The sequence below is a fragment of the Letharia lupina genome (assembly GCF_014066315.1).
Source record: "Letharia lupina isolate WasteWater1 chromosome Unknown contig_19, whole genome shotgun sequence".
Taxonomy (NCBI): Eukaryota; Fungi; Ascomycota; class Lecanoromycetes; order Lecanorales; family Parmeliaceae; genus Letharia; species Letharia lupina.
This window is the reverse complement of record NW_023502988.1, coordinates 1,389,209-1,404,960: the sequence shown is the minus strand read 5'-3', so window position 1 is coordinate 1,404,960 and position 15,752 is coordinate 1,389,209. Positions and strand designations below refer to the sequence as shown.

The following is a 15,752-nucleotide window of genomic DNA, read 5'->3' as shown; positions in this document are numbered from 1 at the left end:
GCTCTTGTATGGTTTCAAGCCAAGCTGGAACCGATGGGTTTAGCATTTTCTCGGATGGCGAGAAATGTGCGCGGCGGTTCCCTCGCATCCCCGCCTTGTACCTTTCGAAGGCATTTTTCAAGGCCGCACACGCCTAGCGAAAACAGCTTTCACCTGACACCCAACAGCAGCAATCAAATTGAACGTGCCACGCCAGCAACCCCTCCCTCCTCTTTAACTCAGAATATATAGAATGGCGCCTCTTCTGCGGGATGAAGCACCTCTGCCCACTCACCCAAAGCCTCCAGACGCTCATGTCCGAGCAGTTCCTTCTTACTCTGATGACATGGAGCAAGTATGGACCTGAAATGAAACCCAACCTACCCTTGTGTACGAGTGCACTCACGTATTGATCAAGAAACAAGTAGATGTACAGCCATATGCAACCGCTGTATGTGCACATGACGCTACCTTCGGCTTTCAACCAACTCGATGACCAGTCCCCTCGCTTAGTCCATCTTCTGGTGGATTGAGGCATTAAATCGCAGGACATTGTGCCTTTATGCTTCGAGAAATCGGCATGGGTCATTGTCAGACTTCTTGGCGTAATCAAGGCTGGTGCTGCCTTCGTCTTCATTGACCCCAACGGATCAATCCACTTGGGTGGACGTAAAGGTACCCAAGTCAAACTGAAAGGCCTGTGCATCGAGTTGGGCGAAATCGAGCGCCGTATCGCAAACATAATCACGACAATGCTCTGTAGAGTCGCTAACTGCTCGCTTGCCATGCTGTGTAAGCTCGAGAACAGTTAGCTCACCTCCTCCGCACCCAATGTAAATAATCCGGCCCCTTACTAACAATTCGTATCGTATACCAAAAACCTATCATTTGATCCGATCGCCCTCATCAAGCAAGCGAAAACAGGACCAGCGTATGATATTACTCATACGAGTAGGGCAGAACATGCTCATCTCGCCCTCAACAACGAAGTCTTTAACAGCCTGACCGTAGTATGCTTCCTGCGGCCTTAGCACTTTTATCTAGCCAGAGTTTAAAGCCTTCATTCTAAAAACACCTGGTAGACCCACACAAGTAAAGAAGTACACTACTGGATATATTCATTCATGCTGACATGGTGAGCTAAATCGATATGTACATTCAGCACCATGACCGTACTCTATAGGACCTAAGCCTGCACACGCAGTGTACGCGACGGTAAGCAGCGGCTATACTTCCGGTTTAGATTTGTCGAGAAAGCTTCATCCTCTCGGGTATCATCTCATCTCATCTCATCTCATCTCATCTCATCCAAACACACCAGAAACGGGCCTCCCCAATCTTCTGCATTAACCTAAAAGTGTTATAAACCTCATCACTCGGTCGCGACATCAAAGTAACTCGTCGTGAAGAATCCACCGTCCAGATTATATACATCCTCCGCCCAACTCGTTCCATTAATCTGATGATACAGCAGCACATCACTCCCATTCCCGCCGACGGCGCCCGCCAACCTACTGTACGGAAACGTGCTCTTCGGCTGCGTGCTCAAGCCGATGTTCTTCGTCGTGTAAGCCGCCAGATCGGTGCCGTTGACCCAGAAGCCGAAGAGGGTGTAGGAGAGGGAGGTGGGATTGTTGACGAAGACCTGTGCGATGTCGACGTCGCCGATGAGGGACTCGTTGTAGGAGGCTGACTGGAGGGAGGGGTCGGAAGGGGCGTTGGTGGGAGTGGAGGGGAGGGAGGTGGCGGTGGCGGGGAAGGCGTTTGCGAGGGTGAGGGAGGTGGGGTAGGTGAATTGTTCGGTGGGGGGCAGGGCGGGGACGAGGAGTGTTTGGACTGGAAAGGCTCGTGTAAGCATACGAGCGTATTGCTGGTCTCAACAGGGAAGAGGGGCCACGTACGCTCCGGTGCGGTCCAGGCGCTGTTGTTGAAGAAGGAGAAATACAAGTCGTAATATACACTACCGTTTGACGTAAGGACCCCAACCTGTGGAGTAACGACAGTGTTGGCATCCGACGCACCCGCAGCCAACGCCAGTACATGGCCTCCTTGCAAGCCACTTGGTAAGCTCGGACCAGGACTTGCGACGATGCTGTCAGCGGAAGTCGGGGTGATCGTTAAAGATTCCACACTGCCATTTTGAGCTACGTAGAAGACGAATGCTTGGCCTGAGAGCACGTTATTATTGAGTAATGTACACGACAAAGCTCGTGTGTTGGTGGCGGTCGTGATGGTCATGTTAGGGGTTCCAGCTGGGGAGAAATTGTCGCGGGTGGTCCATGAGCCTGAGATGAATTGTTTGCTGGCGAGTTGGTTGGTGGCGGTTATGTAGAAGAGGAAGATCTTGAGGTTGTTTTAGCGCATATGATCGTTCTTTCTCTAGGAGATAGAACACCTACCACAGGTCCTGTATCATCGGCAAAGGGAGTGCCTGTGCTATTCACGAGCAGTGCTGCTAGCGGCGTATTATTCCTCGCATCCGCCGCTACTACGTTGTTGATATCACTCGTCCACGAGTTTGCTGATTGGGAGAAAAGGGCTTCCCGAATATTCCCAGTGCCCTCCTGGAACAATAATCGTTTGTCCCCATCCCCCAATGCCACGATCGATACCGACGAATCGTTGTAGATTCCATGAGGTAATGACGCGTTCGATGTAGAGTTTGCCACCAACGGAGAAGTACTTGATAGGGTGAGCAATATTGCACAATTCCATGCGAAAGGACCCGCACCTTGTAGAGGACTTCGAACTCTTATGCCTAGTCAGACCAACACCCAAGCCTACGCCCAAAGCAATCGCAATGACGATTAAGCCCACCAGCCCGATGATAACCCAGAAGACCAGGCCTCGCCGCTTTTGCGGTCTTTCCGACCCTTCCTTATGCGACGCGACTTCTGGGTGCGAATCTAGATTCGCGAAAGGCGTTCGTGGTGGAGGAGGGGAGCCAGCCTCCTTCAGTGTTTCCCTGTCTTTATTTGGATCGTAGTTTGGATCTGGGGAGCCATATTCTGGCGCAGAATCGCTGACTCTGTCCTTGAAGTCGGGTCTAGAGGGAGTGTAGGCAGTGGTCTCGGAGGTAGGGGAGAGGCTCTGGAATTCAACTTGTCAACAGACCGAATTCTTTTGGGAGAGACTTTCTGCACTTGCTGGGCAATGCAACATACTTGGGGCGGCCATGACTTCTTGTCAAGCTCTGGAGATTCGCCGGAGAGGTCTCGTTCCGGCGCATGTGCAGCTTGGTCGACGACTTCCGGGAATGGCGCCGTGTGTTCGTTGGGCGCAACTTCGAGCTCGGAGTATTGCTCCGCCATCATTGCGAGGAGAGAAGCGATACATACATACGAAACTTATATACACAAGAAATACACATGTACAATTGAGCAAGAAAGAAGAAGGGAAACCATGCTATCGCGAAAGCTGACGAAAATGAGGGGAATCTTAACTTTCCAGGCCCACCGTCAGCTCTTGTAAGATCCTTTCTCAGGTAGCTCGACCGAGGTTAACTCCCGTTAGGGCCGTTACCCGCCTCACACCAGCATAAGTTGGGGGCTAGTATAGGGATCTAACGGTGATCCGAGCCAGCCCTGACCCTTGTTCCGGCAGTAGATACCCCTAAATTTAGCATTGGCTTTGTGCCGAGACTCACCATTCTCACTTTGGCAACCTTTGCGTGCCCTGGAGTATTCCCGTCATATCTGACATGGCAGAAGACGCATATCAACTTCGATCTCGTGCAGCTACTCCCTTAAGGCGTAAATAAGAGACGATTCTCGCGCTTTTGACGAATCCCGGAGCAATGTTGAGGACGGAGCCTGCGGCGGCGTAGGTCGGGAACCAACAGTAGGGAGGAGGCAAAGTGAGACGTCAATCTCAGGGCTGTTCTTACCACTGAAGTGGTGGAGTATCGTTTTCTGCGAACAGAGGCCCGCTGGAGGAATATCTGCATCATCCACTTTGCTCAGAAGGAATTTTCCCAGAAGAGGTAAGACCGATACGCATGAGGACTATGGTCTCATTGTGTCGATCAGCTCTGGAGTTTCATCTATCTCATGTCGTTTTGTTTGTTGGGATTTTCATGATAAACAACCACCACTCTCTTGCCACCATAGCTATGTCCTCGACAGCTAAATCTTATTTCGGGTCACTTCCGGTCGTGCGGGTTCCCCGCTCTGCTTGTATACCGATCCGGTCAAAGAGAACAAAACGAAAGCCGAAAAAGCCGACCTGACAGCTGCGGTCCGAGCGGCTTAGATGGCGTACGAGCAATGATCTCCATGTGTCACCCCAGGAAAAATAAGGTAGACTCTATCCACCAGAGAACAGGGCAAGCCTGGTATGCTGAGCAGCTGTTCTGTTGGCATTGGACTGATAGTGGAAACCCAAAGCCTCTAGGACGCAACAGGTCGATACATTTGTGTTCCAAATTTTAGCAGAGCGCGAAGAAGAAGGCAAGAAGGGCCACATGTAAGCTCAGAGCGCACCAACTCCATCCTCCACCTGCCTAATTTGCGATACAGATTCCAAGACGTAATCGACGACTACATCCACAAACTCTTGTGGTACAAACGTGACATCCCCAACACTACGGGGCGAGAGGTCTTCCGCGACGAGGAAGCCGTCGGGCTGATCCACAAGATCGAAGGCCTCGGAGGTACGAAAGAGGACGTCATTGCAAGCTTAGTTCGCATCTCGGCCCAAGCCATCTGCCGCTTTGCCCCCCAAGAACAAGCCTATCAGCGAACTCTACATGGCTGGTGGAGGCGCCCACAACCCCAACATCACCGATCACATCCAGAAAAGATTCCGCACATGCGCCTGACATGGCTCGACGAAGTCAAATTTCCCAGCGATGCTAACGAGGCCGTTTCTTTCGCATGGATGGAGATGGAAGCTATAGTTGGCCGGCGTTTATTGGGGCCGAAGCGCGTCGAAACCGACATTCCTTGCGTTGTTGGCAAGATCACTCCCGGTAACAAGTTCGGCGAGCTCATGACGATGGGGACGGAGTTTGGTAAGAGTTACAAGGGCATGCTACCGGCGGTGAAGAGTCTCCAAATCGAGAAGGGCTGGACTGGCAAGACCGTGCATGACTACGTTCCTACTTGCCCTGGACCCAAGCCTTTCTGGTGATCCATGGAATGAAGAGGCGGTAGTGTTTGCTAGATTTGTGAATTTTCGAATACGGCAATGGAGCTAATGGCGCCAGAGATGGCGGGATTGGATGTGTTGGCATTGTAGTCTGTGCCAGTGGTGCTGCACTCCGGAAGGGGAGGGAAGGGGGAAAGGCATTTCAGTAATTACCGCGAATCTGAAAAGTGTTAAATGAGAACAACACAATTTCCTTTACAAAGCTTTGCGAATATGAAGTAGCTCAACGTGTCTCAACAACGCGCAGAATGAAGATTAATTGAGAATAATTACAATCCTCGGAGTTCGATTTTCCCCAGAGACGGGTCGAAGAAGAGTGAACACAGAGTTCAAAGATGATGGAATTCGAATCCGACTGTGTTGAGAAGTTAAGTTGCTCCGACTTTACGTTCGATGGAAAATGAACGTATTGAAGGGCAACACTTGAACACGAGGAGAAGAAGACGGGATGAAAGGAAAACACGGAATCCAACAGCGACAAGATGTCCAATTGCCAAGCATTCCCGAACAAGCTAGCGTGCCTTGGGGGGGGGGCGGATGTGATGAGTGTGAGGGATCAAATGGGAGCTGTCAGAAACCTTGACTAAGGCAGTCTCTGCCACCGTCAAGGAAACGAGCCGCATGTTCTGAACAGTAGTAGCAGAACAGTAATAAGGAATCTTAATCGCAACCGTAGACAGGACTATCTCTGGGGACATGGTTTGGTTCGTGTAACGAATTTAGTGGCAAGAATTGAGTACTAAGAAGAAGAATAGCAGGTAGCACAGATGCATTGTCTTTAGGTTCACGTTGAGTAGGTATGGATGGAGTTGGTACTCAGCATAGAAAGAATGGGTGGTATGTTGTAGAATTAGATCATGTTATGGAAAAGGAAACAGGGACTATCAAAGTTTCTATTGCAAGTCAGATAGTAGGAAGCGGGACAGGTTATGCTCGTTACGACTAGACTAAAAGATGATCACTAGTAGTCCGTCACTAAATAGTAATTTATACTAGTTGTAGGCTTGAAAGCGTATAACCGCTTTTCTATACACATCTACTACTTTAGAAAAAGAAGACGCCGCGCTCCTGCGGACAAGAGTGAAGATTTATTACTTTAAAAAAATGGGAATCTACTATATAAGAATCGAATCCTCTATCTCTTATCACCAAAGCCTCTATAAGCGTAATTGCCTATGGTCACCAGAAGCGAGACGAGTTATACTCGTTATGATTAGACTAAAAGATAGTCACTAGTAATCCGTTACTAAATAGTAATTTATACTAGTTGTAGACTTGAAAGCGTACAACCGCTTTCCTACACATATCTTAGTAGCAAGCTGTTGTAACGAAAACTTAGGTTACAACCCTACCGCTTTCAACTAAGGTACAGTATCTGACGGTGTAGTTGTAGCTCCGGAGCTGCAAAGTGCAATATGTAGTGAGTTTTTTTCACTAATCTAGCGGAACATGTCCGCTTGCAGGTCTTGGCACGATTTCACGCATAACTTTGTGCATCTTGTAATTTACCTGTACGTATCAACTTTAATAGCCCCTAGTGACAAGATCTGATTTTAAGTTTACTTCGAGGTAAAATGAATTAGCATATGAGCTAGCGGCACTTGGCGCGTTACGATTGGCCGAAATTTAGCGGCCATTAATCTTAATCGCCTCGAGAAATTCAGTGACAACAGAAGTACCTTCATCAACACCCACAAATCTCGACACCCCAAAGTCTCTCGTGTGAACTTCTACTAATGATGCTATCGACTATTCGAAGCGCCTTGACTCCCAGTGCAAATCAGGCTGAAGACAAAGAGCTTTCAGAATTGGCTATGGATATCTCACCTACCGCTCCAGATCTTCTCGCTTACAATTCTTCACCTCCACCTTTCTCCCCGTTCGCAGAATCACAAGAGCATTTTCCGACGCCGGCAGCTCATGCATCAAACGGCAACAGCGCTGTGATGGCTGAACAACATGACCCTTCCATGGACCTCTCATCAGATCAGAACTCGCCAAGTCGCGAGCAGGAAGCAACGGACGACAGTCTTCTTGGCCCTGTAAAAGCCAGCGATCCTACGTCGGATTCTCATCATGGAGCTTCCTCACTAGATGGCGCGTCTGATGATCATCTACAAACTCCCATGGAAGATGCTTACGCCAGAGGCGCTCTCCTACCTTCTGCCGAGCCGGCGCAATCTACAAGCAAGTCTCAGCGAACCCAGTGGACCCCTAGTCCAAGCGCCGACTACGCAGGATTGCAACCAAGAACTAGCAGCACTCCGCAACCGACAAACATGGTGACCGCGACAACAGGGGGAAACGCACCGCGCTCTCAGAAAGCCGAACCCTTTACATCAACATCGGGAACAGCCAGCGGTGAACTAGAGCAGAGTGCTCAAGCAGCAACCGATGACGCAGAGACGTCCGCCTCCTCAAAGGCTCGACCACCCAAACGCAAGTGTGAAGATGATGCCTCGGAAATGGAGACCAAGTATGTCAAGAAGCAACGAAGCCAGTCGAAGAAAGAGGAGGGCTCTACGGGCAATGTCAAGCAACCCGGTGCCAGCAAAGCCAAATCGCCCAAGAAGCGAGGCAGGGCGAAGAAAGAAGACAGCTCTACGGGCAAGGTCAAGCAACAAGCTGCTGCCAAAGACGAGTTGCCTAAGAAGCGAGACCAGGCGAAGAAAGAAGAGAGCTCTACGGGCAATGTCAAGCAACAGTATGCTGGCCAAGACGAGACGCCTAAGAAGCGGGGCAGGCCAAAGAAGGAAGAATTGTCTGCACAAGAGGTCAAATCACAACTCGTCTCAAAAGAAAACGCGCCTGCAAAGCGAGGTAGACCGAAGAAAGAAGCCGTTCCTACCCAACGCCCTAAGGAAATGCAGACGATGAACAAGGAAAAATCCGACGGATTTGCAAAGGGTGCTGCGGTGCTCAAGGATCAGGATAGAGAAGCGAAGGAGAAGCCGAAGAAGATAGGGAGACCGGGCAAGGGAGCAGAGCCCGCTGGGGCCGTAGAGCCAACTGGCGTGCCTGCGGCGGATACACCAAAGAAGAGAGGCAGGCCGAAGAAGGGGGAGGAGGCTGCGCAGGGTACCGAGCCACAAGGCTCATCTAATGTGGAGATAGCCAAGAAGCGAGGACGACCAAAGGCAACCGAGCAGGGCGAGACCCCAAAAACACGGACGCCAGGGAAACGTGGGAGGCCAAAGAAAGAGCAAATCACACCCAAGGGTGCGAAGCCAGTGGGTATCGTCAAAAAGAAGGCAGGGAGGAAATAGGGGGCACATTCCACTTGAGCAGCAACCTTAGGGCATCAGGCGATTGGCATACATGCGACTTTACTACATGCTATGGCCTGGACTTGCGAGTGTTCTTCTCAAGGTCGTTCCCATCTGGCTCCGGTCGTGTCTGTGCGGTTGTCAAGACACTACGAGATCCAAATTCATCGAAATTAGCTAATTCAAGCATGCGTAGATTAATAGAACACGTCGAGACTTCTCACCTCTACTCTCCAATGTGTAGACTACTGCTGCTTGACTAACGACACAGGTGCGATATAGATTCTCTTCGCATTCACCCAATAGTTCATCCCCACCGCCACGATCACAAACGCGAAGATCACAACGGCCCAATTCATCCCAGCCGCGCCTGGCATCGGTGTCTCCGGGAAGAAAGAGAATACAAAGCTCAAAACCAAGAATGCTAACGCTACATCATTGACCACAGAACCCCATTTACCCAATGACCAACGGCGTGGTAGTAGCTCTTCGTTACGTAAACGCTTCAACCGAATGGCCCCAATGGAAATGATATAAGAGAAGAGGAGGGCTGCGTTGGAGAGGCTGATGAGCCTTCAAAGCGACGTCGGAGCCGAAGTTGAGGGCTGAGATGAGGAGTGACACGACCAGGACTACAATGAGGGAGTTGACGGGTATATCCCAACCTGGCCGTACCTGCACGCAGGATATCAGTATGTTCATCCAAATCTGATTTCCAAAGCCCGCCGAGCAACATGACTCGATGTAGCTTGAGAACGGGAAGCCCTTGTCTCTCGCGAATGCCCAAACCTGGCGACTCGAAGACGCAATGCAAGTAATCGTCCCAACCATCGACAACAGAATCAGAATCGTCGTCATGAAAGTCGTCGCAGCTATCATCGAATCCGTCGAATTGTACAAAACCTGAATGATGGAAATGCCAGTCTGCGTCGGATTCGTAAGTCCCAGCACATTATCCTGCCAGTCCGGACCCAGACAGAAGCATAGCGTGATGAGCATCAGCAAGCCCAACAAAGCGTTGAAGAAGGAACCCCACATCATCGCGGAAGGCAGAACACGCGAAGCGTCCTTTAGCTCTTCGCTCATATGAGCGCCGGCATCCGGGCCGAGGAAGCACCACAAAGGTGTCGTGATGCCAACGAGAGCCGACAGTCCAGTGTTACCCCAGCCGCCATTATCTTGAAACTGCGTGAAGACCTGTTTGGCTGGTGCATGATCGCTAGTCACCCACAAGACGATCATGAAGACAAAAAAGCCGACAACATGAACAACCACGAATATCCCTTCCGTTACCGGAAGTTGTCTTGCGCAGAAGATGTTGAGTGCAGCCGCGGCCACCAGGAACAGCATGATAAACAACGTCGTCTGCCACAACGCATCCACACTCGCATTCGGGTTCCTCAACAACACCAGCCCCCGCACCAGCGTCGCCGTGAGCTGCGCAGCAGACGGACATCCCGTGACCCATCCAAATGCGCTACTCCATCCTACGCAAATCATCAGCCAAGGCAGTCGGCTGGCACCTACTCTTAACTCACCAACGAGATAGCCGAGGGGCTTCTGCAAGGAAGTGGGTGCAAATTCCGATACCCAGTGCTACCGGCCGCCGGCAGTTGGGGCCCTGGGGACAAATTGTCAACTCTCCACCAATGCCTGTTTCAGATCCAGAAGACCACCAACATGGAAACCATCTCCGCGATGGACGCAATCATGCACAGAGCACCAAAGATGACACGAGCAGTCACCCAGATCACCCCGCCGTGCCTCCGTCGACAAGACCGTATTGCGCCGCGAGCAAGATGCTCTCCCACGTCGACTGGAGAACCATGACGGACCCTACGATAGAGATGAAGCGGAAAATCCGCCGCAGCTCCCGCCGCTTGCCCATTCGGCTCATATCGTAGACATCGTGGCTCGCGCCGTCTTTCTGCTCTTGGACGGATTCAGTGCTGAAATCGACGTCGGAAGTGGAGGTGACTTCGGTTTGCGCATTCGATTTCTCATCGATGGGATTGGGCTCGGATAGCTCCATGATTCGAGCAGTACTTCACGGAAGCTGAGAGAAGAAAAGAGAAGAAAAGAAAAAACCGCAGCGAATGGCCCCGACCTTCGTCTTTATGCCATCCTGCTAAGATCTCTTCCCTCGTGGCCTACTGCGTGGCAAGCCCCATCCTTCTCGGCGAACGGCATCGTTGGATCCTGCGTTGGCGCACGCTTCTATCATTGGACGTACAATCACACAACCGATGTGGGCCGCATGGAAGGATTGGCCTTTGCATGGATACCTTGTCGCTTCAGGAAGGTGGGGTTGACCACCAGCTCAGATCTCGCGGTAAGGCTGCATGCCCAGCACCTCCGACCGCTTTTCTCTCTGTTCCAGAACCTTGCTAGATACCAGCATCAAGATTGTAGTGCCAACGAGATATTACGATCTCCTGGCGGGTAGAATGATCGACTTGCTCCTCAATGGGCGTTCACACGGATCCATACTCGAGCGCCAAGCCTCGCGGCTTCCGGCCTTTTCAACCTTCCCCTACCTACAATGACGCGCCAATGTAGGAAGCTTCCTCTTCGCTCGCGGTTTTCAATCGTCCAGAAGCGAAGAATCATGGAAGGATGTCTGTACGAGGTCACAATCAATCTTGAAAGGGCTCTTGGTCGTCCATGACGAGCAAATGGGCGAAGGACATTCTGGATCCACACATCTTAGTACGCACGGAGCCGAAGGCACCTATACGGAGGACCCAGAATGTATTGTCTTCGCAAGTGTCTCCCCGACAATTGGTTGCTTATTCCAGAATGAAAAAACTCTCGAGCCTCCCACTATGATTTTCAAAGCAATCAAGTGTTCTTGGACAGTCCAGACTCTGGTCCACCGAGAAACATGGATGAATGGAGATAACAATGTTCAAGACTAGTCGTTAAAGATGATCCCATTACACGGGTACAGAACCCAATTGATCAATGGACTTGCTCCATGGACGGCTCCTGGTTTTCGTCTTGCCCTACTGAATTCACGGCTTCCTCCACTATTCTTCCTGGAAGGGAACTTGCGGAGAGCGCAACGGGCGTGTGCAGAGAAGATGTTGCCGGTACATTCTGACTCCGCTCTTTGGCCAAAATCCTGGCCGGCGCTACGATTGTGGGGACTCTCGACCACGTCTCTTGAAGCTGGTTGATAGAGTGGGAGTGATCCTCGAGCTCAATCCCTGCCTCGAACGACTTCCGTTCCACGTCCCTCAGTGGAAGTTCGAATCTTGACTTTTAGAGTCAGGCTTCAGCGGAAAGTGGACAGCGTCATAAGATCTTTCTCTTACAGGCCCCGGAGCAAAGCTGTCTTCATAGCAAAAACAGAACAACTTGCTTCGCACAACAGCGAAAATTGCGCATTTGCTCGACTTGGCGGGCTTTCTCGGCATTGCCGACAGTCTTGTTTGATACGAGTAGCGTCCCATTATGTTGGCCTGGGACATGCCTGCGGTGAGCTGGATCGTCGAATCAATGATCTTTATACTACAATGACACTCGCTATCTCATAGGACCATATAGTGTGAGTATAGTCAATGGAGACATTGGAAGCCAGGAAAACATTCGAGTTGAATGCGATTCACCGAACTCAGAAGCTCTGACTTTGTAGTCCGAATGGAGACTCTGTTAGCAAGGACTGCTATGAAGGCGGAGAATTGACGCCTCTTCACCAGCTGCGCGACTGATGTCCCCAAACTCGGTATTCTGTTGATAGCAGAATCTTGGATGGCATGCCAATGTGGTCAATCAATTGGCTACGGATTGCGCTTACCGCTTTTGGAGCTAACCGGATGTGGGCGTCGATCATGACTTGCAAGATGAATTGGAATCCAGGCAGATAGCTTGGCTTCCAACTTGATAAAAGAAAGCTAGTAATGCGAGACATGGCGTGGCATGTCTTGTAGGCGCGTGTCATTGGCGCGATTTGGAGGCTAGAGTGCCCTTCATTTCAGGAGTGGATCGGACCTGCATTAGCCATGCATGCTCCGGGGCGCGGATCGTCTTCCGCGATGCCTTACCTTCGACCGAACATGTCCGCAACCCGCTAACCAGCGATCTTCCTTCTAGGTCTGTCAAAAGACTTCATTCAAGGTCACGTACTGCTCGTGGCCATGCGGCTATCATCATGGTACGGTAGTATCTTCCCATCGATGCCGGTTATTGTTACCCTCACTGGACAGTTCAATTGGTGAAATATCCGCGCCGGACTGTCAAGAAGATAGACTTCTGCGCCGCACCAGTTCATGCAGCTGTAATCTTCGAGGAAGATGTATGCACAACCCCCTTTTGATAAAATGTGCGTCTGCATAGCAGTCGTCATTTGGGTCGGAATGTGGAGCTCACTTGTTGTCGTCGATTTCCTAACTCGGATATCCCAGAAACGCGTGTGTATTTATCGTGCAGGATGCCGGTTATAACAGCGAGGTTTTCCCAAGTACCTAATTGAAAGCCCAACAGACTGTCTCCAGTGAACGGAAAATGCCTGCAGCAAGATGCGAGACCAAGTCTTGCCGCATGAATCGTGCACACTCATCACCTTAGTGCTTATTTCAGCGGTACACTGTCAGGGGTTTTTTCTTTCGATCTCATAAGATGCATCGCCTTCTCGATTCCCGTGATGGGATCTCTATCGAACAGGACTCCGGCTGTTTCTGGCCTTTCTTTTCTCGTCCTCAGGTTGCCTTGCACTCTTGGCTTTCTAGTTTCTCTCTATGGTAACACAGCTATCTACAAGTGTTATCTTATCACGCCACAGACATGAATATCCCAGCGATCCTGCAAACCGGGCTAACCAGCGCCATGTCCGCGGCTGTCGCAAAGTTTACGTCAAATCTGACAGTCATCTCCAGCCTTCCTCAGAGCTCCACCAACGGTCAGAAATTGCAGCCAAAAGCCCGTTTGCAGAATGTTCCGCTAATGTATCTCGTGGCCATCAGGTGCGTCGCAACTTGGTACGCTTCAGGCACCGAATCTTCCGATTAATTGGCTTCCGCATGTACGTTTCTATGAAAAGGTAGATGCTTCTCAGATGGCTGATGAGTCGACCAGTCTGGCAGTGGCGCCCCGTGGGGGTCGAGAACCGCTTTCAATGCAAACCCCTACACACAAGCTCCGTCATCATCAGGTATATACGACTGCTTCATTCTCTACATTTCCTCTACGTCCAGCGATTTTTCAGCGTCTTTCATTTCGTCACCTACCAGCTACCCTTTCAACAATGTATCAGTCTTGCAGTCAGTTCATTGCCCACCGCCCCTCATTTGATTACAGACATCATCCGAATTATAGCATTTCTTCAAACCACGGTCATCGGCTTCCACACAACAACCCCATGACCATTTGATCATTCTTATCTTTTTCCTTTCTTGCTTAACATCCCTTTCAGGTCAGGAAAGAGTCTACAATTTCACAGTTGCGCGAGGCACCATTGCACCAGACGGCTATGAAAAAAACACACTTCTCATCAACGGCCAATTCCCCGGACCAACAATCGAAGCCAACTGGGGCGACATCATCACCGTCACAGTCAACAACGCCATCTCAGGTCCCGAAGAAGGGACCTCGCTCCATTGGCACGGCCTACTGCAGACCGGCACTCCCTGGGAAGACGGAGTCCCAGCAGTCTCACAATGTCCAATCGCCCCTGGCATGAGCCTAACATACAGCTTCGAAGCAGACTTGTACGGCACATCCTGGTACCATTCCCACTATAGCGCACAATACTCCGGTGGTCTTATCGGACCTATGATAATCTACGGCCCAAATAGCGCAGACTATGACATTGACCTCGGCCCAGTGCTGCTGACGGACTATTATCATCTGTCGTACTATGACCTCGTAGAACAGATAATGGGTACAGATCTCACAATGATAGCGCCAAGATCGGTCAACAACCTGATCAATGGAAAGATGGACTACAATTGCTCACTTGTCACTGATGGAACCCCCTGCACGAACGACGCTGGGCTTTCGAAGTTCGAGTTCACTACTGGGAATAAACATCGGTTGCGCTTGATCAACGCTGGTGCTGAGGCTATCCAGAAGTTCAGCATTGATGAGCATACGATGACTGTTATCGCGAATGACTTTGTGCCAATCCAGCCGTATGAGACCGATATTGTGACGCTGGGAGTAATCAATAACTCAGTCAAACACATCTGGATAACGGACTGACTCTTTGGACAGATCGGCCAACGCACCGATGTAATCGTCCAGGCTAACGGCGACCCCGCATCCACCTACTGGATGCGCTCCACCATCTCCAACTGCTCCCTCACAATCCAACCCGACGCCCTGGCCGTAATCTACTACCCCTCGGCCCCCGCAGATGCAACCCCCAAAACCACCGCCTGGACAGACACCACCCCCCAGTGCGCCAACGACGCCTTATCCTCCACCACCCCCATCTACCCCATAACCCCAACCGCGGACCCCGCAACGACCATAAACCTCACGATCGGCGCCACCGTCAACAGCACCGGCCACTTCCTCTGGACCGTCAACGGCGTCTCCTTCCGCGCCGACTACAACGCGCCCGTCCTCCTGCTCGCCAACGCCGGCAACACATCCTACCCCTACGACCCGGAGTGGAACGTCTACGACACGGGCGCCGCGACCTCGGTGCGCCTCGTCGTCGAAAACACCACCCCGGTCGCGCACCCCATGCACCTGCACGGCCACAACATGTACGTGCTGGACGAAGGCGTGGGCTCCTGGGACGGCAGCAGCGTTGTCGATGGCGGCAATCCGCAGCGGCGGGACGTGCAGCTGCTGCAGCCGCACGGGTACCTCGTTGTGCAGTACGACGCCGACAACGCGGGGGTGTGGCCGTTTCACTGCCACATCGCCTGGCATGTTAGCGCGGGGTTGTATGTCAACTTGCTGGTGGGTCTAGTCCCCATCCATCCATCCATCCATCCATTCATTCATTCGGCGTGGGGAACAAGGGGGAGAATGCTGACGAAGGTGCCAGGAGCAACCGGCCGATATCGCGAACATGCAGCTACCGGGGTCGAGCAAGCAGACTTGTGTGGATTGGGCGGCTTTCACGAACGTTGACGTGGTGGATGAGATCGATTCCGGTCTGTAGAGCCTTTTTCTCCCGTAGAGCAAGGACGTGTAAAGTGAGTGGGTTTTTTTGGCGGGGGGGGGGTGGGGCGATGGAGTGGTATCCCATCGTCCGGCAGGGGATAAAAATTCAGGGGGGTTCCGACCGAACATCAACAATACCCTCGTCGCAAATTCAGTGTATTTCAACAACGACTGCTTCCGCAAGAAAGGGTTCAAGTGTCGCGATTACTCTACTCTTCATATACAAAACCAAGGCTTTAT

The 15,752-nt window shown here is 51.3% G+C and overlaps 5 protein-coding genes across 5 annotated transcripts; 3 read left to right on the top strand and 2 right to left on the bottom strand.

The window, feature by feature from the left end:
* Positions 1 to 1,351: 1,351 nt before the first annotated feature.
* On the bottom strand, positions 1,352 to 3,290 carry HO133_004153 (uncharacterized protein; the record flags this gene model as incomplete). The annotated part of the gene is made up of 5 exons (XM_037295072.1): positions 1,352 to 1,815; positions 1,881 to 2,322; positions 2,379 to 2,661; positions 2,711 to 3,069; positions 3,144 to 3,290. The coding sequence occupies 5 exons, from the start codon at positions 3,288 to 3,290 to the stop codon at positions 1,352 to 1,354; spliced, it is 1,695 nt and encodes a 564-aa protein (XP_037149119.1).
* A 485-nt stretch (positions 3,291 to 3,775) lies between these two features.
* HO133_004152 (uncharacterized protein) lies at positions 3,776 to 5,109 on the top strand (the record flags this gene model as incomplete). Its single annotated transcript, XM_037295071.1, has 3 exons — positions 3,776 to 3,801; positions 4,372 to 4,443; positions 4,497 to 5,109. 3 exons carry the CDS (start codon positions 3,776 to 3,778, stop codon positions 5,107 to 5,109), a joined length of 711 nt encoding a protein of 236 aa, XP_037149118.1.
* Positions 5,110 to 6,866: 1,757 nt separating this feature from the next.
* On the top strand, positions 6,867 to 8,393 carry HO133_004151 (uncharacterized protein; the record flags this gene model as incomplete). Its single annotated transcript, XM_037295070.1, has 1 exon — positions 6,867 to 8,393. The coding sequence occupies one exon, from the start codon at positions 6,867 to 6,869 to the stop codon at positions 8,391 to 8,393; it is 1,527 nt and encodes a 508-aa protein (XP_037149117.1).
* Positions 8,394 to 9,025: 632 nt separating this feature from the next.
* HO133_004150 (uncharacterized protein) lies at positions 9,026 to 10,425 on the bottom strand (the record flags this gene model as incomplete). The annotated part of the gene is made up of 4 exons (XM_037295069.1): positions 9,026 to 9,068; positions 9,133 to 9,880; positions 9,932 to 9,953; positions 10,219 to 10,425. The coding sequence occupies 4 exons, from the start codon at positions 10,423 to 10,425 to the stop codon at positions 9,026 to 9,028; spliced, it is 1,020 nt and encodes a 339-aa protein (XP_037149116.1).
* Positions 10,426 to 13,220: 2,795 nt separating this feature from the next.
* Positions 13,221 to 15,510, top strand: HO133_004149 (uncharacterized protein; the record flags this gene model as incomplete). Its single annotated transcript, XM_037295068.1, has 6 exons — positions 13,221 to 13,293; positions 13,358 to 13,416; positions 13,470 to 13,545; positions 13,807 to 14,552; positions 14,607 to 15,305; positions 15,394 to 15,510. 6 exons carry the CDS (start codon positions 13,221 to 13,223, stop codon positions 15,508 to 15,510), a joined length of 1,770 nt encoding a protein of 589 aa, XP_037149115.1.
* Positions 15,511 to 15,752: the final 242 nt, after the last annotated feature.